General features: G+C 43.0%; 1 protein-coding gene across 1 annotated transcript in view; it reads right to left on the bottom strand.

Moving 5' to 3' along the window:
* Positions 1–24,435, bottom strand: part of POLA1 (DNA polymerase alpha 1, catalytic subunit) — a 539,463-nt gene that overhangs the window by 454,989 nt on the left and 60,039 nt on the right. The window contains exons 6-10 of the mRNA XM_077480771.1: positions 23,847–23,909; positions 20,809–20,913; positions 19,704–19,878; positions 11,407–11,557; positions 7,044–7,216 (exon numbers count right to left, since the gene is read on the bottom strand). Coding sequence (XP_077336897.1) covers positions 7,044–7,216; positions 11,407–11,557; positions 19,704–19,878; positions 20,809–20,913; positions 23,847–23,909 — 667 coding nt within the window. The remainder of the gene's footprint in view (positions 1–7,043; positions 7,217–11,406; positions 11,558–19,703; positions 19,879–20,808; positions 20,914–23,846; positions 23,910–24,435) is intronic.

Genomic DNA, 24,435 nt, shown 5'->3' with positions numbered 1-24,435 from the left:
TGAGCGCCTTTGTATTGTTGCATATTATCGATAGGAAACGAGTTTATTTGGACAGGGTTTAATCCCCAATAAATTTGTGGGTACGAAGCCCCACATGACTTGGTGTACATCTTGCAGCATGTAAGCGTTTCTTAATCATCTGAGAAGCCTCTCCATGCTAAAGGAGAGTTGGGATCATACCCGGCAGGGGGCAGCACAGAGGTGGGTGGAGACAAAGAAGTGCAGGCACCAGAGCAGAGTAGATGGGCGAGTCGGAAGGGTAGAGGGGAAAGTCAGGGAGGCCGACCCCGAGCTGGAACATCCCAATAAGTAAGCCCCGTTGCATCACATTGGTGAAACCAGTCAAGATTCTTCAGGCAATTGCCAGACCATAGTTCTTTATTTTTAGGTCTACTGACTGGTATGATACCAGAAGAATGGAGAAAAACCAACATAGCGCCAATATTTAAAAAAGGACCAAGATATATCCCTGGGAATTACAGGCCAGTAGCCTAACATCAAATTGTATGCAAGCTCTTGGAGGGGGATAAGGGATTATATACAAGATTTTAGTAATGACAATGGTATCATTAGCAGTAATTCATGAAGAATCATTCTTGCCAAACTAATCTATTAACCTACTATTGGGTGAGCTGCCATCTAAATAAAAGAAGGCCCATAGATGTGGTGTACCTGTATTTTGCAAAGGCATTTGATGCAATTCCCCATCAACGTTTACTATACAAACTAAGGTCTGTCAGCATGGATCAGAGTGAGTACATGGATTGAAAATGGGCTACAAGGGCCAGTTCAGAGGGTAGTGATAAATGGGGAGTTCTCGGATTGGTCCGGTGTGGAGAGTGGGGTCCCCCAGGGTTCTGTCCTGGGACAATCCTATTTATTCATAAATGACTGGGAGGATGGGATAAGCAGATCAATTCCTGCATTTGCAGATGATACCAAGCTAAGCAGGGCAATCATTTCTCCGCAGGATGTGGAAATCTTGCAAGAAGATCTAAACAAATGAATGGGGTGGGCAACTACATGACAAATGCAGTTCAATGTAAAAATAATGGGAAATAATGCAAATGGGCAACAAAAACACAAATGCAATCTATTCATTAAAGGGGTGAACCTCTGGGGGAATCTAGGATGGAAAATGACCTTGGGGTCCATCTAGTAGACGACAGGCTCAGCAATGGCATGCAATGCCAAGCTGCGGAAAGTAAATTTTAGCAAGCATTAAAAGGAGATTAACTCCAGAGATAAAACGATAATTCTCCCACTCTACAAGACTGGCCAGGCCGCACCTGGAGTATGCCATCCAGTTCTGGGCACCGGTCCTCACAAAGAATGTGCTGGAACTGGAGAGTCCAGAGAAGGGCAACAAAGCTAATTAAGGGACTGGTGGATCTCAGCTACGGGAAAAGACTGTACGCACTGAACTTATTCTCTGTGGAGATTAGACGTTTGAGAGGGGATTTGATTTCAATGTACAAATACCGTAACGGTGATGCCACAATAGGGATAACATTATTCCGTGAAAGGGAATTTAAAAAGACATGTGGCCATTCACTTAAATTAGAAGAGAAGTGATTTAACCTTAAACTCCATAGAGGGATCCTTCCTGTAAGAGCGGTAAGGATGTGGAATTCTCTTCCACAGGTAGTGGGTTTAGCAGGGAGCATAGATAATTTCAAAAAACTATTAGATGGGCACCTGAGCGACCATAACATACAGGGATATACAATGTATTACCGACATAAAAAACACACACTTTTGATGGACTTTTCTTTTTACAACCTCACCAACTATGTAACTAAACCTAGTATAATCAAGGTGGCCCGTTTCAATCTTTGATTTACCTATGTCTATTTTCTAGGATGAAGCCACTATAGAACAAGACAATAGGATTTTTGTACTTACCGTGAAATTAATTTCTCCAAGTTCATTGAAGGACACAGCACCCACCCCTAGCCAAGTTTTCTGCCTAGTGTCCTACTCCTGTAGAGGGCGAAATAACCTTATGGTTCTGAATATGGCGCGCTGTGTGTCAATGAACTCAGAGAAATGGATTTTACAGCAAGTACAAAAATCCTATTTTCCCTTTTCATTTATTAATGCACACAGCGCTCCCTATTCAGAACCATAGGGACATCCCCAAGTAGTGCCAAAATATGAGGAGTGGGAAAACAAAAAAGGCTAAACACAAGGAGCAAACAAAGTAACGGGGTCACCAGATCTGTGGAATCCACCAGAGGATCCGAGACCTTGCCACAAACCTCGGTACCTGTCTGTTGTACGCCTGCCGACTGAGATAGTCAGCCTGCCAATTTTCCACACCTGGAATGTGTAAGGCGGAGGGCACTGGAACAAAGCGTTCTGCCCACCGGAGACTGCCAGAGCCACCTATACACACACTTTATTCCGCCCCCCCCCCCCCCCCCCGATAATTGACATAAGCCATAGCGTAGTCCGACTGGATCCGTACCAAGAGCCCCCAGAGCTGATCCATCCAATGAGCCAGGCACAGCCTTGATAGCCTGAAGTTGCAAGACATTGACCAGAGGCCTGGATTCTTCCAGCGTCCAACAACCCTGAGCGGTGCTCAGACACCTCCACACAGACTAGCATCCGTCGTGACCACTGGTGTCAGGCACATATAGGAATGTGCAAGTAAGCATCTTTTATGTCCATAGAGGTTAGGAAAGCCCCCTGATGCAGGGATGCCACCACTGTGCGAATGGAATTAGTTCTGAATTTCTGTAGCCGCACAAACAATACAGGGCCTTGAGGTCCAGAATTAGACAAACTTTGCCCTCCTTCTTTGGGACCGTAACCAGATTTGAATAGAAACCTTGAAACCGTTCTGACACCAGAACAATCACTCCCTGAAACAGATCCTGCATTGCCCCAAAAAGAGCTTGCAGCCGGCTCGGGGACAGACACTAGTTCGAAGGAAAGAACCTTTCTGGAACGGGTAAGGGCGCACCTTCATGTGGAAGGGGCCCTTGTCCGCAGGTTTAGAGAATCCTGCTCTCGGTTTGTCAGACCAGGGCTGCTTAGAACATCCCAAGGAGGGCGCAAAAGGTTATGAACCCTGAGGGACGAAAAAAACTGTGTCCGGGGAAAGGGCTGCACTTGCCATACCTGACCAGGCTTTCCCCCCTTTCCAGATTGCAGAAGTGCCCCCCCCCCCCCCATGAGACTCTTAAGAATGTCATCCAGGGTAGCCCCAAACAGGCAAGTGCATTGAACAATCAAATTTGTTAGTTTTTATTTATTTATTTTTTGAGGTTTTGTCCGCAGACCAACACTTAAGCCACAACACACACACACCTCTAAGCATCACTGCTGAGACAGATCGCTTGGAAATCAAGGGGGCCAAGTCCAGAGAGGCATCAAAGAAAAAACTGTAGCTCCTGGATCAACTGGTCAACCAACTCAAGGAATGCAGGGGGAATTAGCTCACCCCCCAGCTCATGGTGCAAAAGTTTAGCCCAGAGTTTGACACCAGGGCAATGGTCAGAACTGGCCGTAATGCCAAACCAGCAAATAGTGAGCATGTTGCAGGCCACAGACTCAGCTCTTTTGTCAGCCGAATCTAGAAAGGCTGGGGATTCCTCTACCGGAATCATGGTGCCTTATTTAACTTGAAAACAGGAGGGTCCGCTTCTTAAGTAGTGACTCTTCAAAGGGGTACCGGACCACAAAACGGTTAGGAGAAACAAAGGGACGATTTGGGCGCTCCCAATCTTTATAGACAAACTTTTCAAAATAGGAGAGATAAAAACCACTCTTGTGAGTATCAAAGGGAACGGCCACCTCCGCAGCCACCTAAGCTGTATCCTCCATCTTTAAAAAAAAAATAAAAATAAAAAAAAAAAAAGAGTCTCCTGCACTGATGCAACCAGTGTTGGGGAGTGGGGGCGCCATTTACTACACAAGCACCACCTGCACCTGGAAAACACAAAAACCCAAATGGTGCAAGTGACTGAGGGCCCAGGAAGGTCACCGACTGAACCCAGCAAAAGGAGGTCGCCCGCTGACACCCCTCCAAGGAGACCCACATAGGAAGCCACAAAAAGAGCACCCTTAAGGGGTGGGGTGGCGTCCACCTTGATGCAGGTAGTGCCGCAGAGAGGATACACCTAAGGTCCCGTAGCATCACTGGGAAGGACAGGTGCCCTACAGAAAAATGGCTACAGCTGCCGGCAACCCAAACCCTCCGCCACAGCAGTGCCCCCCTCCAGAGAGGTGAACCCCGGAGGAAGACCCATCACCTTAGGGGAGTACCCGCACACCACACCATGTCCAGGGAAGGCGAGGAGGGTCCCTTACTTACCAATCCAGCAAAAGTGTGTAACACTACCAAGATAGACCCTCTTAGCCACTGAAGTGGGGGGTCGGCCAAAGCAACACTGACACAGGCCATCGGCACCTGATCATATGCATCCCTGCGAGATGTTTAACTCGCTGGCCACCCCTGTCCAAAATGAGGCCGTCGCGGCCAACCTGGCCCACAGCTAAAGGTCTGCGTGTGCTAGCTGGCCAGACTGGGGTGACCTCCTGGACCTAGATTATCCAGCCCGTCACCCTGCCTAGCTGTTGAAAGATCTCTGCAGGAAAAAATCCATCAAAAAAGAAAAAAAGCAATGGAACCTCAGGTCCCAGCAGGGAGCTAGGTATTTACTCCTGAACGAGGCATAAAAAATAAATACAAAAAAAAAAACTTAAGGCGTATAGCAGAAGGGGATGTATACCAGCTAGGACTGTCCATAGGCATAGCCAGGTTTTTTTTCGGCCTAGTGTCCTACTCCTGTAGGGGGCGAAATAACCTTATGGTTCTGAATATGGAGCACTGCATCCATCAATGAACAAAAATTAGGAATTTTGGTTTACCTGCAAAATCCTCCCTCTCAGGAGTACAACTCAAGAAACTAAAAATTCAGGCCTACTTGGTGGGTTATGCTGCCATCATGAAGTGAACACAAGCAAAATTCCTTGCATAGGCACTACCCCTCCCAGCTGTTTAGCCCTAATTTTGTAGTAAGCAGTAAAGGAAAAAAAAAAAATACCTGTGATGTACTCGAAAAAAAGATTTTACAATCATATATTATAGGACACCATCACGACACTTCACATTACTACTTGAGATGCCCAAAAGCACTAAAACATGAGGGATGGGAACACACCAGCAAGGAGGCCAAAATAGGATAGGGAACCCCAAACCACAAAGCCAACTTCAAGGCCTTACACCAATAACTGGTGTTGTCAGAGGGTGAAGATTTACCTGGTAGCACTTGTTATGTGTGTGATGAAAAGACCAGATAACAGCCTTACAAACTTGAACTCAAGCTTGATGCCAAATTGAACAGGAAGCACCTTGAAAAGGGGGGAACCTTGCCCTTGAAAGCACAACCCTGAGAAACAAGCCGACTAATCCACCTAGAAATAGTGAACCAAGAGGCAGCCTGTGTTCATTGGTCAGGTAGAATAAAACACAGGTAAACTTTAGATAAATTCAAACAGCTCAAAACAACATCCAGAGAATGAAGTACCGTCTTCTCAGGATACGAAGGATTAAGATGATAAAAGATGGCAATGCAAGGTCTTGATTCAGGAGGAATGAAGAAACCACCTTAGACAAAAAAATAAATAAAAAAAAGGAGAGAACTGAGGCCCTCACACCACCCTATCCTGATAAAGAACCCAGGGCAGCCTACGCAAAGACCATGCGAGTAAGTAATGGCAACATAAAAGCCAACCTTTCACATAACGAGCAAGGGAATCTCTCAGAGGTTCAAAGAGATACGTTTTCAAAATAACCAAAGTATGGGTTCACCTTTCTAGAAAGAAAAAAAATAAGCATACAGGATGGGAAAGCGAAGTTCTGTCCAAGGCAAGACTATGTATGCTTCATAATATCAAAAGTATGTAGACAAGAATGTAAACATCCCTTGTAATAGAAATATGGCACGATCGGACCTATTTACAGTGAGATATGGGGTCAATAAGACCCCATATCTCACCTCTAGGCTGGGAAGCCTAAAATAATATATTTTTTTTTTTTTTAAAACGATCCTGGCTTCCTAGCCAAATCGGCACCGTTATTTTGAATGCAGAGGCCGGGCGTGACGTCATAACATCGCAACCAGCCTCCGAACGATCATAGAGACTCCGGGGACGATTTGTTCCACCAGAAATCTCGATGGTATTATCCGGGGGGGCGGCGGATTCTGTGACCGACTCACTGATGGAAGCGGTGAGTCGGTAGAAGCACCGGGGCGGGGCGGGGGGATCGTTCTTATGGTGCAGGGAATCGCCGGCTGAAAACACCGATATCTGAATGATGTCTGTGGCCTCAGGCATCATTCAGATGTTCCCCGGGAAAGTCAAGGACGTCCCTGGACGTACCTTGGGTGGGAAGTGGTTAAACATTTTTTTAGAAATAATTACATAAACAAAAAATTCATATTGCAATACATCAGGAGAGATTGTATGTGTCCATATCTGGTAACCATAGAGGTCTTCTTCCCGGTTTGCGGGCTCCAGCCGCTTAAATGGGCATGCCATGGTGACGGCCTTGGCACAGAGCTCTGAAGAAACGGCATGACGTTCCTTTAGAGCACATGTGTCAGTGATATCACCAGCTGCCAAACAAGCGAATAGCTCCTAAACAGTGTATGTTAAGGAGATATTCATTTTACCTCCAGGTAAGCTTCATCATAAGCTTACATGTAGGTAAAAAAACAAAAGCAGCATTTATTACCATTTTAAAAAGTGTTAGCTTAAATTTTTTTTGTATAAAATCCGCTAGTACATCAAACGCTACCCTCCCGCCAGTCTGACAATGTTAATATCCAAAAGGTGTCTCTGTTACTCCATCATCCAGAGTGTAGGCACTCTGTTTTGGTGTAAAGGGCATGCCATCTGATTGTGAATTGCCTCCTGGGTCTGCCATTAGTAGCCTCTGGGTCAGCACTTTCAGATTGCACTATTGCCTGGAGACTGCCTTCATGGTATTTGAAGACTAAGGGAAAAAAAAATAAGTAAATTCTCACCTCGCTGGTTGTAATGATCTTCATAAGCATCCAACCAATAAAATCGAAAGACTTGATCCCCATCTTCACCTGTTACTAAAGGAAGAAGGCTGGAGTCTAACTGAACTTCAGTTGTCACAGGTTCAGCCTCATTTGCCATTTGGTCCCAGCAAGACTCGGAGGCTGTACAATTTCTGAAAAAACAAAAACAAATATATTTGATGTGGGTTAAATAACCTCACATATCTTCAACATGTAAAATGTAATTAATTTTATTTCCTTAGAAAAGAAAACAAAAGTAGTCACAAAAGTAAAAAACAGCATGCTTTATTTTCTGAAAAACATTTAAAAAAGGTTAAAAAGGTAAAAGCAAAAGATGAACAAGCTGGTATTCGATAGATGAAAAAAGTGAGATAACAGAGCAGAATTTAAGGCACCAACAGAGCTACATTTTAAAGAGTTGAATTCTGGGAGTTTTTCAGTGTGGGTAACTGCTTGATTTTGTCTAGGCGACAGAAGAGTGGAGAGATACTTGCCTAAGCCTCGGATCTTCCCAAAACAAGACTGATCCCTACAGCTTCTGCCCGCCCACGGTCTAGCCGGTCTTGTGTGGTGGACTGTTCCTGACATCATGCCAACAGAGTTACTGTGGACGTGAAAACTTTAGGAACAGTCCACCTCTGGATTTGGGGGGGGGGGGCCCGTTGAGTATACAGCTTTCTGCTCGCCTCTTGACAAAAACGAGCAGTTAACCAATGTATGGGGGGGGGGGGGGTCTGCCTGGAGTTCGGTTTTAAAATTTAAAAATTAACACATCTAAGATTTTCATTTTTTTTTTTTTTAACACCAGAATTTTCTTTGTTTGTCATTACCTCTATGAAAAAATAGGATTTTTATACTCACGTTAAATCCTTCTCTGAAGTTAATTGACAGACACAGCATTTTCGCCTTGACCTTTTATCGCCCCTTTAGGAGAGGACGAAGCAGAATGTTTTAAAAACTAGCAACACTTAACAGTACCTCCCAGGGGGTGGTCTTACTGGCTATAAGCCCTCACACAGTGTCCAGCAGCTCAGTTCATCAAAAGCAGTACAAACAGGAGGGGTGGGTGCTGTGTCCGTCAATGAACTTCAGAAAAAAAGGATTTTACGGTGAGTACAAAAATCCTATTTTGTCTTTCATTGACGGACACAGCATCTTCATCTTGACCTTAGGGACGTCCCCAAGCAGGGTTGAAGGAACGAGGGGTGGGAAAAGTAAATAACTCCACCCATAACAACCAGAGCTCCTCAACGGAGGAGTTGCAACCTTAAACAGCCACTTTTGTTAATACGGCCCTCGACAAAAGCATTGGACGCCAGCAAACATAACTGCAGGCCAGCACAGGGTAACCCCTCCTACTTCTGGCTTCAGTATTAAAATCAAATGAGAAGATGATCATAAAAACACAAAGGGGTGGGATCTGTGTCCCTCAATGGACTCCAGGAAAATTTTTATTGCAAATATCCTACTTTGTCTATTGAGGAACACAAGAAGTTGTTCACTTTTGTGAAGTCCAAATACAACAAGTCTGGTAAAATCTGGGAAAAAGTTGCTCAATGCCAAAAAGCACTCACAAAATCTAGTAGAGTGCACCATAACATGAAAGACTAGAACCTGACCCTTGAGACCATATATTTGTATGATGGTCTGTTAAAAGGCACCTAGAAATGATGGAATGAGAAGTAGGTGCATTCATCCAGAAGAACAAAAAGGGAATTATTGTAAAAGGAGTAAACTCACTAAACCACATCTAAATAATATAGGGAAATTTCCTTTTGGTGAATTGCAGCCAGAGAGAAGGACAAAAAAAAAAAAACAATGCCCTGATTAAGGTAAAGGGCAGAAACTACCTTTGGCAAGATGGTGGTCCTAGGCTTCAACACTATTCTTTTGTTTGTATGCAAAACTAGAAAGGGCTCCTGACAAGACAAGGCCATCAAGTTCAAACAGTCATCTCGCAAAAGTAAAAGTAGAACTATAGGCAAAACCTTTTATCTTTTGTTTTAGATAATGGATAACCCCTGTTTTTTTTTTTTTTTTTGCCATGTCCCATTGGGGAGATATACCTTCACTTCCAGTTCAAAAGCTATAGCAAGTGGGAGAAAATCCCTGCAAATTAGGGGAATCCCCCTTGCAAGATCTATCCCATTATTTTTCTGGGGACAATCCCAAATTTGGGATTTACTTTAAATGATAATGGTAAACAGGAGAATTAGAGATGGCGAATTTCCCTAACGTAGACTGACAGCAATAAACCCGTGCCTTTAGTTATACTTTAAGTCAGCAACCCTGAAGCAGGATGGCAAATCTGCCCTCAAAACAGAAGATCCACGCAATCTCAAGAGAGGCTAAATTGTGTACGCCATGAGACTTATCAGTTCTGAATGTCACATCGACCTAGGCTAATCCAGAGCAATGAAAATTACCAGAAAGGCCCTCCGTCCCAATCCTGCAATAAGAATGAAGCTTCAGGGGAGGAAACAGACCAGGAAGAACATAGTAGGCAGTGGTATTCAAATCTCTGTGCAAGGACTTAACTGACATTTCCAACAATAGAACATTGCTTTGCAGGGGTCTGGGCCACAAGTGCTGGGGACTCACAACAAAGTGTAAGAAAGCCTGGAAACATGGAGGACATGCAGGTACGCATCTTAGATGCAGCAGAAGTGAGGAAGTCTCCCTGGTGAAGAGAATCAATGACAAACCTGGTGGATTCCATGCAGAATTCTAACTAAAGGCATCCAGTGCATTAACCACTTCAATACAGGGCACTTTCGCCCCCTTCCTTCCCAGCCCAATTTTCAGCTTTCATCACTCTAGCGCTTTCAGTGACAATTGCGCGGTCATGCTACACTGTACCCAAATGAAATTTTTATCATTTTGTTCGCACAAATAGAGCTTTATTTTGGTGGTATTTATTCACGACTCCGTTTTTTATTTTTTGCGATATAAGCGCAAAAAAAGCGGAAATTTGGAAAAAAAACAATATTTTATTTTTTCTATTTTAAAAGAAATCCAATAAAATCAAATTTTGTCATAAATTTAAGCCAAAATGTATTCTGCTACATGTTTTTGGTAAAAAAAAATACCGTTAAGTGTATAATAATTGGTTTGTGTGTGATCATGGACATATGTACGCAAATGATCATGTACAGATGTGTGCAGGTGATCACGTACATATGTGTGCAGATAATCATTGGGACATGTGATTTTAGTGGGACATATGTGGGGGACATGTTTTTATTATTAGGGACATGTGTTATTTGGGGACATATGTGGGGACTGTGTTTATACTGTGTGGTGTGTTGTGTCTTTACACTAGACTGGTGATCAGTGAGTAAAAAGCTGTAAAAAAGAGCTCATACTCACTGATCATCAGCCGGCTGCAGCGATCTCCTCTCCTCAGCGATGACTTCTGTGTGAGGAGAGGCGGAGCCGATTGCCTAGCAAGCGGCTGTTTGTTTACATCACATGACGGCCGTGATTGGACACGGCCGTCATGTGATCAGGAGGGCCAATCACAGAGCCCTCCTGCCGATCTGAGATGCGCCGTGTCCGGGTGACACGAGCACATCGGGATCGGGCACGCGCGCGACCCCGCTCCTTCTGAAGGGCGTTCCTGAACGTCCTATCAGAAGTAGACGGCTCCCACCCGGCCGTATATGTGCATTGGCCGGGTGGGAATTGGTTAAGATTTAAGCTGGGGTGGATGCCACTCTGGGTTTGGGACTTGAACAGGCTGGAGAAAAAAAAAAAAAAAAACCTGAAACTGTGCTGCCAAAAAATAAAAACCAGCACAACACCTTAGCCACTTCAGTACTGTGCTATAGCTGAAAGATGGCTAAAAGCACGGCTCTCTAATACGTCTTTAGACGTCCTTTCAAAATCCCACCAACCTGCATACCATGGGGCACACCTAATCACAGATCGCAGTAAAAGGGTCAATCACAGCAGATCACATGTAAAAACAGACTTTTAGTTATCAGCAGTCCTTTCCTCACAAGCCGTGTCTGTGCGAGGAAAGGAGAGCCCATAATGGGCAAGGCTCTGTACATTTACACTGATAACCAGGGCACTGATCAGCGGCACCTATCAGCGAAGAAGAAAAAAAAAAAAAAAAAGTAAGAAAATCTTGTGCTGCCAAGTGTGCCTATATGTAAAAGATATGACCATAGTTCTACATCAACATATGCAAGATGGGGATGGAAATGCATTCATCGTTGATGTGAAGAATTCTACCTATATGACCAATTAGAGCAACAGAGACCCCCCCCCCCCCCCGCCCCTCCACAGACAACGCTTTTTTTAAATATTTTAATATTCATATATTTTATTAACTCACGTGTAAGATTTCTCATTCACTTCTTTCACATCCTCTTTAGAATGCTTTTCCTCTTTCACAGTTATGCCAGCACTGGATTTGACTTCCATATCCTCCTCCATAGGGTCATCAAAATCTCCATCGTCAAACGCAACCATTTCTTGATCCTCTTCTGAAATAAATGAAAGGAAAGGTTTATCCTGGCACTAGTCCTGCACAGAGTAGCAACACTAATGTTATTGAAACATGAAATGCTTTTTAAACAACACTTCAATACAGGACACCTGTACACCCTTTCCTGCTCAGACCAGTTTTCAGCTTTCAGCACTCTCATTGCCAATCAGCCAACACTGTACCCAAACAAAATTTTTATCATTTTTCACAAATAGAGCTTTCTTTTGGTGGCATTTAATCACCACTAGGTTTATTTTTTGCAACATTAAGTGAAAAAAGCAAACATTTTTTGGGAAAAAAAAAAAAGTTTCTATGAAAGATTTTTGCCAATTCATTTTTGTTCATAAATTTGAGCCAGAATTTATACTGCTACATATCTTTGTCAAAAAGTAACCCAAATAAGTGTATATTTGTGAAAGTTAGAGTCTACAATCAATGGTGCAAATCATTGAAAATTGATCACACCCAATCGTCTATCTCTTGAGGTCCTGAAATGTACAAATAACCCCAAATGACCCCTTTTTGGAAAGTAGGCAGTCCCAATGTATTTAGTAAGAGGCATAGTGAGTTTTTTTTTAGGTAGTCATTTTCTCAAACAATTCTTGGGAAAATTAAGAATTAATTTTTTTGTTTTTTCCTTTTTAAACACAAAATTGTCATAAGTTATTTTTGACACACAATATACACACACTTCAAATCACACCCCAAAATACATTCTGCTACTTCTCCCAAGTAAGGAGGTACTACGTGTGAGACTTTCACAGCCTGGCCAGAGGTCCAACATGGAGCAGGGAGCAACGTCAGGCGTTCTGGAAAATAAATTAGACAAAGTTTCCCAACGACCTATTATACTTTTGAAGGCCCTGGAGCACCAGGACAATGAAATTGCCCACAAACTGACCCCATTTTGGAAAGAAAACATCCCAATGCATATTCTATGAGGCATAATGAGTCTTTTGAACAGTTCATTTTTTTTCCCACAAGTCTTCGGAAAACGTGGTAAATGTATATGATATTTCTAACACAAAGCATGTATAATCGCAAAAATTACACCCCAAAATACATTCCGCTACTTCTGAGTATGGCGCTACCCCATGTGTAAGATTTCCATAGCCTGGCTACATACAGGAGATCCAAGATTGAAGTAGTACGTTAAGGTGTTCTAGGAGCATAAATTACACATATAATTTCATTCCTTCCTCCTATCACAATTTTGAAGGTCCTGGAGCACCAGGACAGTGGAACTACCCACAAAATTACCCCATTTTGGAAAGCAAATACAACAAGGTATATTCTATGCGGCATGGGCTGGTGACAGGTACTCTGATGGGCTGGTGGGTGACAGGTCCTCTTTATTAGGGAGGGGGCAATCAGTGTGATTGGGTGTACACTGTACGCAGTAACGAGCTGTTACTGCAATCTCCTCCTCACACAATCGGTGTGTCACGTGGTAAAGAGACCATTTGGAATGGGCTGTGTCTGAGGAACATGCCTCATCCCCCCACAGGAGCAGAGGATATCATACAATGTCAGCCCAGGATGACAGTGTGCTCCTAAAGACGTCATAGGACTATAGGCTGGTAGGGAAGTGGTTAAAGAGAATGCTCCAAATTCAGCCCAGCCAAGCAGTCTCTCTCTCCTACAAATGCCATTAACAGAAGGCCCTTGTCACCTCCCCACCTTTCCTGGAATGCTGGAAAAAAAAAAAGATCAGACTCTCACCCAAAAACAGATTCTAGCTCTATCCATTAAATGTGGGTATAAATTCTTAAAAGCAGAACTTTACCAGAAATCTTCTTTAGCAAGGAACATACATTCCACATTAATTATTCTAGCAAAGTGAATGTGTGCTGTAAATTGTCCCCAACATTGTCTCAGTTCCTTCTTGCCGGAAGCTGCCAGAGAACCTGAGCAGCATTAAATCTTTAAGCCGTCAGCAGAGTGGCCTCTAATGGCTTAAATTTTCGGCACAATACCAAAAAATGGAGAGCAACTGCAACTGTGCATTACTGGATTTTAAACAGTATAGGCCAGTGCTCGACAAAACCCGGGCGCCAGGTCGCATTTGCGACTAGAATCAGCGACCTGGCGCAGCATAGCTGGGGGTATCCTGTCTCTGTGGACCCCCCCCCCCCCCCGGCGCGATCGTGTCGGGCCGCGCCGTAGGCGGCCGGTAATTGAGCCCCCGGCTTTGAGGCCTTCTGTGAGCCTATGGCTCCTTCTGGAATCTGGTGCCCTCTTGTGGTGGCCGTTGGAATTACAACCAACAATGCTAATGGGATTGCCTGCCAGTCTTTCTCCATCCCTTTACTTAGAACCCCTAAACAAAAAAAAAAAAAATTAATTATATATATATATATATATATATATATATATATATATATATATATATTTTTTTTTTTTTTTATTATTATTTATTCTAACACCCTAGAGAGTAAAATGGTGGTCGTTGCAATACTGTCTGTCACACCGTATTTGCACAGCGGACTTACAAGCACACTTTTTTGGGGAAAAATAATTTATTTAATTAAAAAAAATTTAAAATAAGACAACAGTAAAGTTAGCCCAATTTTTTTTTTATATTGTGAAAGATAATGTTACGCCGAGTAAATCGATACCCAACATGTCACGCTTCAAAATTGCGCCCGCTCATGGAATGGCCTCAAACTTTTACCCTTTAAAATCTCCATAGGCGATGTTTAAAAAATTCTACAGGTTGCACGTTTTGAGTTACAGAGGAGGTCTGGGGCTAGAATTATTGCTCTTACTCTACCGATCGCAGCGATACCTCACATGTGTGGTTTGAGCACCGCTTTCATATATGCGTTCGCTTCTGCACGCAAGCTTGGCGAGACAGGGCGCATTTAAAACATTTTTTTTTCTTATTTTAACTTTTATTTTTATTTTTTTCACTGTTCTTTTAAAAAAAATGTGTGTCACTTTTATTCCTATTACAAGGAATGTAAAAATCCCTTGTAATAGAAAAAAGCATGACAGGTCCTCTTATATATGAGATCTGGGGTCAGAGAGACCTCACGTCTCATATTTACACTAAAATGCAATTTAAAAAAAATTTGTCATTTGAAAAAAATAAAATAAAACAAAATGTCCCTCTAAGAGCTATGGGCAATGACTTGGAGACAGGTGGGGGGCTGGGGGCTATCTTCCCCTCACTCGTCTCCATGTCAGGCCAGGGACAGGTCCAGATTGCCGTCACGGACCTGGCTCCTAACTTTTTTAGCTGGCTCCTAGATTCCAAGCAAATTTGTCAACCCCTGGTATAGGCACTTATTTTTAATGTTTTACATGGCTAAACCTGCAAAAGGGGCCAGTCTGAAGTAATCTAGCATGACTTAATTTTCTGACTAAAGTTCCACTTTAACATGATGGCACCGTACATCCCAGATATTCCATTGTTATTTTGCCCCAAATACCTCTCTCCTGGAGCCTCCATTTTTTTTGGCCCAACCCAAAACTCAACTGGTTTTTGCATCGAATCCATATCATCACTCAAAAATGTACAGATCATGTAGTGCCCAAGTTCTTTTAACTCCATCACAATACCATACCATTTAGAAAATATAAAAAAAATTAAGTTTTGATCCATATGGTAAATGCAGCTCATGTATATCCGCAATTTGCAAACCATTCACTTCAACTTCCAAACAATGATTCAGCAGAATAAATGAGATTATGCAAATAGAAAAACTTGCCTCACACGATATTCCGCAATACGTTTTAGGTGCATCATCTTCTCCCATTTAATATCTTACTTCTCTTCTGTTTATATTGTATAGCGTAACAGGTCTTTGCAAACTATACTATATGATGTTTCAAAGATTGAATTTTTGTTACTTACGTCAGGGGTTGACAAATTTGCTTGGATTCTAGGAGCCAGCTAAAAAAAAGTGAGGAGCCAGGTCCGTGACGGCGATCTGGACCTGTCCCTGGCCTGACATGGAGACGAGTGAGGGGAAGATAGCCCCCAGCCCCCCACATATGAGATCACCTCTCATTGGACACACCGCTTGAGTGCTAAATGGCCGCTGTGATTGGCCATTTAGCATGATCTGTGATTTGCTGTATCCAAGGGACACGGCCAACACAGAACTTCCCCGATGCGCGCCCATGGCGGCGTTCAGAGGGGAAGTAAACAGGAGGATGTCCAGGGACGCCCTCCCGGCAATTGGTGTCCGCGCTGTAGACATCTTTGGTCTATAGCGCGGGCACGAAGTGGTTAACAAAAGAATGTGCTTATTTCCGCCATGTTCCCGCTTATTCATATCCCCGCTAAGGGTTAGATCAGGTCCGCCTGAAAAACTGACAGGTGAACCTGATCAGACAGCCCTTGTGAAAGGGGTCAAGCAGGGAGGATTACAAATAATATTTTTTTTTTCCCTTAATTAAAATAATTTTTTTTACTTTTTACAAAAAAATAAAATTATATATATATATATATAATATGAGAAGCCATTTACCAGCCACCACACTCAGCGTTGGGCAAAAGGCGCCAGATGACGCCCGCAATCACTTCCTTCTCTTCACTTTGGGAAGGAAATGGGCGGGCAGTGAAAAACAGGCAGGGGAGCTTCACTCCATTAGGATTAGCATTATTGGAATAGGGTGTAATTTCTACATCCACCACAAGATGGCGCCAGACTACCGAAAGATTTTAGAAGGCCGCAAAGCCACGGCCTCAATTACTGGCCGGCGCGGCCCGATGCAATTGCGCGGCGGAGGTGGGGGTCCAAATGGAGACAGGATACCCCAGCAGCGTTGCCCCAGGCGCCAGGACACGAATTCTAGTCGCAAATGCGACCGGGCGCCCAGGGTTTGTCGAGCCCTGACTTACGTGCATGATTGTCACAACACCACACACACACACACACACACACACACACACACACCATTCTGTAGCACACGTTTATGATGGAGATTGTTAGGTCTTCTTTTTGTTTTTGTTTTTTTTATCTGTACTTTAATTCTTGGTACCAAAATAAAGAATTTGGATGTAGTGCTACCCCAGTAGGGGCTGCTGACATTTTCCCTGATCTTGCCTTGTTTCAGCCACGCAGCCAGGAAAACAGTATTTCCCACAGCCAGGTGCACAACTTCTACCCATTACTCCAATGAACAGTCTAGGACTTTGTTTTTTTTTGTCTTAGTTGAGGAACTTGAATAGGAGAAGGGTATAGTGGGATACTCCAATTAAACTATTCACACAGCTCTCTTAGTAGAACTGTGTAGCAGACTGCATAGAATGGAGTCTTAGGCTTCATGCACACGAGACGCAGATGCAAACGCTGCTGGACACATGTTGAAACCGGCGTTTAGAAACGCGCGTTTTGCCGCGATTTTTACCGCGATTTAGCGGCGTTTTACCGCGTTTGCGTCTAGAAGCGTTTAGTTAAGCTAACATCATAGACCCTCCCCAGCTCAAAAATTAACTATTTCAGCAATTTTGTGAGACCAGAGTGAGTAGCAGCAGCTGTGAGAGCTGCAGTGTACTTGTATTTAGCGTGTCACTTGCCACGGCACCTGCCACAAGTTGTGGATTGTCCACTTGCCACATCACCTGCCACATCACTTGCCACGTGACTTGCCACAAGTTTTGGATTGTCCACTTGCCACAAGTTGGGGATTGTCCACATGCCACATCACCTGCCACAAGTTGTGGATTGTCCACTTGCCACATCACTTGCCACCTGCCATGTCACTTGCCACAAGCTGTGGATTGTCCACTTGCCACGTCAGCTGCCACGTCACCTGCCACAAGTTTTGGATTGTCCACTTGCCACGTCACTTGCCACAAGTTTTGGATTGTCCACTTGCCACATCAGCTGCCACGTCAGCTGCCACAAGTTTTGGATTGTCCACTTGCCACGTCACTTGCCACAAGTTTTGGATTGTCCACTTGCCACGTCACTTGCCACGTCAGCTGCCACGTCACTTGCCACAAGATGTGGATTGTCCACTTGTCACATCACCTGCCACAAGTTGTGGATTGTCCACTTGCCACATCACTTTCCACGTCACCTGCCACGTCACCTGCCACAAGTTGTGGATTGTCCACTCGCCACGTCACCTGACACAAGTTGTGGATTGTCCACTCGCCACGTCACTTGCCACATCCCCTGCCACAAGTGGATTGTCCACTTGCCACGTCACTTGCCACGTCACCTGCCACAAGTTATGGATTGTCCACTTGCCACGTCACATGCCAGTCACCTGCCACAAGTTGTTGCTTTTCCACTTGCCACGTCACCTGCCAGGTCACTTGCCGCGTCACCTGCCAGGTCACTTGCCGCGTCACCTGCCACAAGTTGTGGATTGTCCACTTGCCACGTCACTTGCCACAAGTTGTGGATTGTCCACTTGCCACATCACTTGCCACCTGCCACGTCACTTGCCACAAGTTGTGGATTGTCCACTTGCCACCTGCCATGTCACTTGCCTCAAGTTGTGGATTGTCCAATTGCAATTGTTTAAAATATTTTTCTAATGGTTTTTCATCATTTGCAATCATTTTTGAGATTTTTAATGTAAAAAAAAAAAAAGGTCACCTTTAAAAACGCATATAAACGCAAACGCGGCTAAACGCGGTTGCGGCGGTTTGCCGCGTTTTGCGTCTGAAACGTGGAAATTTTTGCTTCTGAACGCATTTTTGTGCTTCTGGAAAAACGAGATTAAACGCAACTGCATAAAAACGGAAAAAAACGAGACTGTGCGCATGGACACATAGGATAACATTGAATGAGTTCAGGGGCAGTTGAAAAAACTGTCCAACTGCATCTGAACGCGCGTTTAACTGCGTCTCGTGTGCATGAGGCCTTAGTAGGAGGACTTGAATGGACCTTGCTCTACAGGGCACCAGCCGGTGTCCCCTTTAGCCTACACCCAAGTAGCTGACTTAGCACCCAGAGGGGGATTCAGCAACACCAGTCCTTAGGATCTCTAAGGGATTTGTACTCAAGACCCTGGACGCAGATCACCTTCCTCCCCGATACCAGACGGGACCCATGGACATCCTCCCTCAGTCTGCTCTCAGTAACATCCTGGGTTTCAGTGTCCAGGCCCTCAGGTGGGCCATCTGAGGCTGCAAAACAACCTATACTGGGAAGAGGCGACAAGCCATCTACCCAACTGGATCTCTCTTCTCTGAAGGAAGACCCAGATCCCATGTGCTCATTAAATATAAAATACTGGTACTCAGCATGTTCAGGGGGCACCACTTCCTGTAATTGGCTGGGAAGGCATTCATATTCATGCTGCCGATCTACATTGGGTCACTCCTGTTCATCCAGAGCCTTTCAAGTCTCCCAGGATACAGAGGAGCCAATCACAGCAACAATGAGGCATGCGGGATACATTCATTAAACAGATTTAAGCAGACAAGCTGATATGTTTTACCCATCAGTCTCCTGTTAAGCACACACCACACTAGACTGATCTACATCCTAGCACCTATCTAGGAGGGTGCCACATATATATATATATATATATATATATATATATATATATATATATATATATATATATGTATGTATGTATGTATGTATGTATAAAAAGCTAAACTAAGGCCCTATGTACACAGGCTTCTTTCCTATCAGAACTTCTATGTCCCTATACAAGTCAATGGAAAAGCAATACAAGCTTGAAGCAGCTTAGGAGGTGTGAACAAACATGGAAGCCTCTAAAAAGTGATCTAAAATGCAAGTCGAATGCACCAGAAAATATATGATGCAATATATCCCTTTTTGTCTAGAACAGTGGTTCTCAACTCCTGTCTTCAGGACCCACTAAACAGGCCAGGTTTGCAAGATATCTAAAAAAAAACAAAAAAAAAACAAACACACATCACAGGTGATATAATTTGCTTATCAGTGATTGCAGTGTTCTAGTCTACATCTCCCCCAAGATAATACTTAAAATCTTGCCTGTTGGTCCTGAGGACAGGAGTTGAGAACCACTGGTCTAGAACAGTCCACATAAACTATTCTAGTACATATACTATTGAACAGGGTGAACCTTCTGCTACATTTCCTTCAATAATTCTGAAGTGTAAACTCTTTCTGCACACTGTTAATGCCAACTTTTATCTACTAAAAAAAAAAAAAAATATGCTTAGATCGTGCATGACTTACCATTCGATGGTTCTTCCCCTGTAATGATACTTCCACTGTGTTCAGATTCTATAATGGGTTCTTTTTTAATCTCCACTTTTTTAGATGATAACTTGTAGGGTATTTCAGAAGGAGAAACCGATCTATGTTTTTGCTTTGCCACATTGGACACTTGCCTAACACTTGCTGCAGAGGCCTATAAAACAAGAAACGGTTTAACGGAATCAGCTGACCTAAAAGCAAACTGACATGGCACATTTCTGAACAGTACTGAAGCAAAAAAGGCACCTTGTTATGTTTGCCAATATCTATGTTCAAATCCAAAAATATGGTCTTCTCTGAACTCCCTTGGGTAATATGTACAGTCTGAAAATAGGGACTTACCTTCTGACCAAGTCTAGTTTAGGCCCACCTCTCCAAGTTCCATCAGATGTTGAAATCTTTACTGCCAACTGAAGTTCTGGCAATTGGCAGCATAATGGCAGGGTTTGGCTAAGCAATGTCAAGGTTTGGCTCAACTTAGACCTTGTCAGAAGACAATACACAGTGTAGAGTCTTGGCCTGTAGGAGCTCTGTAAGGGGTAAAAACATTAGCACAGATACTTCCAGGCATCCCATTATTCAGTAAAGAAAAAAAAAAAAAAAAAAAAAAAAAAAAAAAAAAGGTCTGCGCTAGGGACTCGACTATTGATAGCTACTGCCTCCACTAAAGCTAGCCACCAGCAGGTAGATAAAATGAATGAAAATAAAATATTGGGGGTAAGTGGAATTGGCGCTGCTAGTGTAGTGTAAAGTAAAGTGCTATGTGCACATACAAAAATCCATAGTGGCAAAGTGCAAGATATCAAAGTGCTATAATGTAACGATCGTGCATCATATGCATACTGTAAATTCAAGTAAAATATTAACTCCAGACTTCATATCCAAATAAGTGCCAAAGTGCACTTTACTAATTTCTTGTTTATTTTCATGTTTTTTGTATATACTGCGATACACCAGATTATACCTTACACTAGCAGCACCAATTCCACTTAACCCCAATATTTTATTTTCATCCTATTATTCAGTACTGTTTTAAGCTCACTTAAATATAAATCATTTTATAATTTTTAGTTTTGATTGGTACCTTAGGGGCTGAAGGAGCAGCAAGTATGGAAAAAGGGTTGAGTGGCGCACCAGCAGGCCTCCTCTTCTTTAGGGTCACGATTGGTGGTGGTGTTATCTGTGCAGGCTAAGCAAATAGTTAAAATAATTAAATAACTTAAGGGAAAAAATAAATAAAAACTTGTTTGCAGTTAGTTCATAGACTTTTTAACTTATTAAAAAGTCAGCGAATTCCTACTAAGCAAAACGTGAAATAATTCTGTAAGCTCATAACAGTATTTCATAAACACAGTAATTGTGCTTTAGATTAAAAATAAAAAGTAATACATTTACCCAAGCCTGAACTCTGTAATCCCAAGGAGAAAAACGTACACAACTCCATAAAGGGTCAGCGGGGATTTCATTCTTGAAACATGTACACATTTAAAACAGGTCTGGTAGTTTAAAAAAAAAAAAAAGAAATTGTACTGAATTTTTTGTTTTTTTTCCCACATCTAGTATTCTGTGAGGCAGCAAGGAGCTCCAGCATCACCAGGATAAAGACAAAATGGAATGAGAAGACCTGGACTATACAGCAGTGTCTGGATGAAAATAGTTAACTATTCAGCATGTAGACTGCGATTCCCGTAAGCCAAAACGTCTACAGCTGTAGAAGAGTCCAAGCCCGTCTGGAATAATAATAATAATAAAAAAAAAACAAAAAAAACTACCTTTAAAAACAGAGCTAAACTCTGCGATACTTGTATCCCTTCAGTGCTCCAACGTCCCTTGTTGTCACCATCATTTTCTACCGGGTAACAAACTGCAACCCTTTTCATTCTCCATATACTGCGGTGGGGCAACAAGTGCAGGCATAATCATGCAAGTCATGTGCCTGCACCAGGTTTAGGGTCTGGACAGCGTGCCTTCCCCCTCCGGCAGACAACAGATTGCCAACTCCAGTACTCGTAACCACACTACCAACAAAGCGGTTATGAATGAATTCATAACAACTGTGTTGCCTATGCTGTGATTGGCCCACAGCTATCACATGGTACGTGGGCCAAACACCACTCTGTAGCCAATCACAGATCCCTAGTGATCACACCTGTCGTGAAAAGTTAACCCATTCACGACAGCTGTAAACTGCTTTTACAATGAAGATAATTGTAACAGTAAAGTGTAAACAAAAAAAAATCCCTGATCAAATTTCAAAACTGTCTTTTCTCACTTATATCATAAAAAATAGAAAAAGCAAATATTACCAAAATAAATCTCTATTTGGAGTGAAAAAAATTGATTAATTCATTTGCATACAGTGTTGCAAGTCTGCGCAATTGCCAGTTGAAGTAGCACACTCCTGAATAGCAAAAAACGCCCTGGCCAATATGGGGGTGAAACTTCCGGAGGTTAAGTGGTTAAGCTGTACATTCCAAAGATGACTGTACACAGACAGGTGTGTTTCTTTTATTGCAGAAGAGACATTGCATGTCTCTTCTGCAATAAAGAGCCTGTCTGCCCAGACGGAGAGAGAGGCCCCATCATCCAAAAGAAAGGAAAGGATCCCTCATTGTGTTAAAGCTGTCGGCCCATTTCCCTATTGAATGCCGACATGTAGTTGTCCGTGAAGATACTAGCAGACAGAATGAAGACAGTAGTGAACGACTTAGTGCACACTGACCAAGTGGGCTTCATCCCAGGCAGGGAAAGTAGAGATAATGGCAATAGAACTTTTTTACTAGTAAAAAAGAGAAGATGGTAAATCCCCAGGACTGCTACTGTCTATAGACGCCGAAAAAGCGTTTGACAGAGTAGACTGGGGATTTATGCAGAACACATTGGAGGCATTTGGAGTTGGCCCTAAGATGATTCGCGAGAGGCCCCAGAGAGCCCCGGGCGGAGAGAGAGCCCCGGGCGGAGAGAGAGCCCCGGGCGGAGAGAGAGCCCCAGGCGGAGAGAGAGCCCCAGGCGGAGAGAGAGCCCCAGGCGGAGAGAGAGCCCCAGGCGGAGAGAGAGCCCCAGGCGGAGAGAGAGCCCCAGGCGGAGAGAGAGCCCGGAGCCCAGGCGGAGAGAGAGCCCGGAGCCCAGGCGGAGAGAGAGCCCGGAGCCCAGGCGGAGGTAGCTGATAGAGGAGATAGCGCTAAAAATAGTGAATAAGAATGAAAAAAGTGAATTAGTAAAAAAATATATTGAAAAATATCCCCACTGCAGTTGGGGAATTTGCAGGGCAGCTGTTGGTAACTAGTGCACATGCTCAGTTCTCAGTGTATTTCTACCATCAGCATTTCCTCCCCCATCACATTTGAGCAGCCCATGTGACTATAGAGTCAAACATTTGGGTGTATACACAGTTGTAAATTACAGTCCAACTCCCTCCCTCATGTCCACTAACCAGCTAAACACAAGGAGGGCAGGATTTTACATGTAGACTTCATCTTCCTGATGTTTTAAAACACAGGCTGGAGGGGCATGACTCAGCCTGTGATTGGCAGAAATCTGCTCAACACATTAAAGCCAAAAAATAATTTAATTTCAAATCTATATTTGTATAACAATTTAAAACAGTTTAATTTTTAGATTTTGTTTTATTGATCTTAATATTTTATGCAATTTCCACATAAAGAAAAAAATATATATATATTTCAACCGTTACTTAATACATGGGTGTATAGAGGAGCATCAGTTCCATCCAACAATGTGTTCTACCTAGGCCTCAAATTCCAGGCAGTTCCCCTGCTGTTCTTATGGTGGTAGTCTATTAAAAAGCTCTACAAAGGCTGTTTCCAGGATTCATGTTCCTCTTCTGAGTCCCCAAGAGTACTTCAGTGAGATTGAAGGAGATTTGTGACGTTCACATATCTCCTCTAGGCTGAGTGAACCCTGAAGCTCTCTCAAACACCGATTCACTCACTTCCATGTTCAGAGCTCTCAGAATCCCAGCAGAAGCAGATCAGAGGCTGTATCCAACGTGGCAGGCTTGCATAGTGTGAAGAATTCCCAAACCATAGCAGCTAGCACACATCCAACACATACATAAAGGAGACACTAGTGGCTAAGAGGGGAGATAATTCGTAAACTTACCTGGGATTTTAAATCTTGCAATAAATCACCCAATAAATCATCCTTTGAAAGGTCCACTGACTTCTGTAAAGACAGAAATTAAATGCTTGCATCAAAGCTATAAAGATACTATATTAAAATTAACAAGAAATACTTGAACATAAAATAAAAAAAAATAAAAAAAAATAAAAAAATAAAAAAGAGAAAAGAAGAAAGGGGGGGGGGGGGGGAACAAAAAAAAAGGGAGGAGAAAAAAGCAAAAGGAGAAAAAGGCCTTATACAATAGAATGTACATGAAGCAAAGTGCTGATGGTAACCAATAAGAAATTACCTTGCTGACTTTATAATAGTACCAAGCAATGTTGGTAGAAAATGGTACGGTACTCTACATTTAAAGGAATAAAAAGGCTTTTTTTTTTTTTTATTACAATACATATTTACCTGTTCTGTGTAATGGCTTTGTACAGAGAAGCAATAGGGCTCAGTATTAGGGAGGGCTGTTGCACAGAGAAGGTTTTTTTACCTTAACACATAGAATACATGAAGGTAAAAAAACCTCGAGAACCACTTTAACATTCTGTTCTTTGCCCTATTGGACATCCCTGATATT

This window comes from Lithobates pipiens, unplaced genomic scaffold (genome assembly GCF_037356315.1).
Source record: "Lithobates pipiens isolate NorthernLeopardFrog02 unplaced genomic scaffold, aLitPip1_a1.2 Scaffold_16, whole genome shotgun sequence".
In the NCBI taxonomy this organism is placed as follows: Eukaryota; Metazoa; Chordata; class Amphibia; order Anura; family Ranidae; genus Lithobates; species Lithobates pipiens.
Note: the sequence above shows the minus strand (reverse complement) of the source record. Positions and strands in the feature narration are given on the sequence as shown.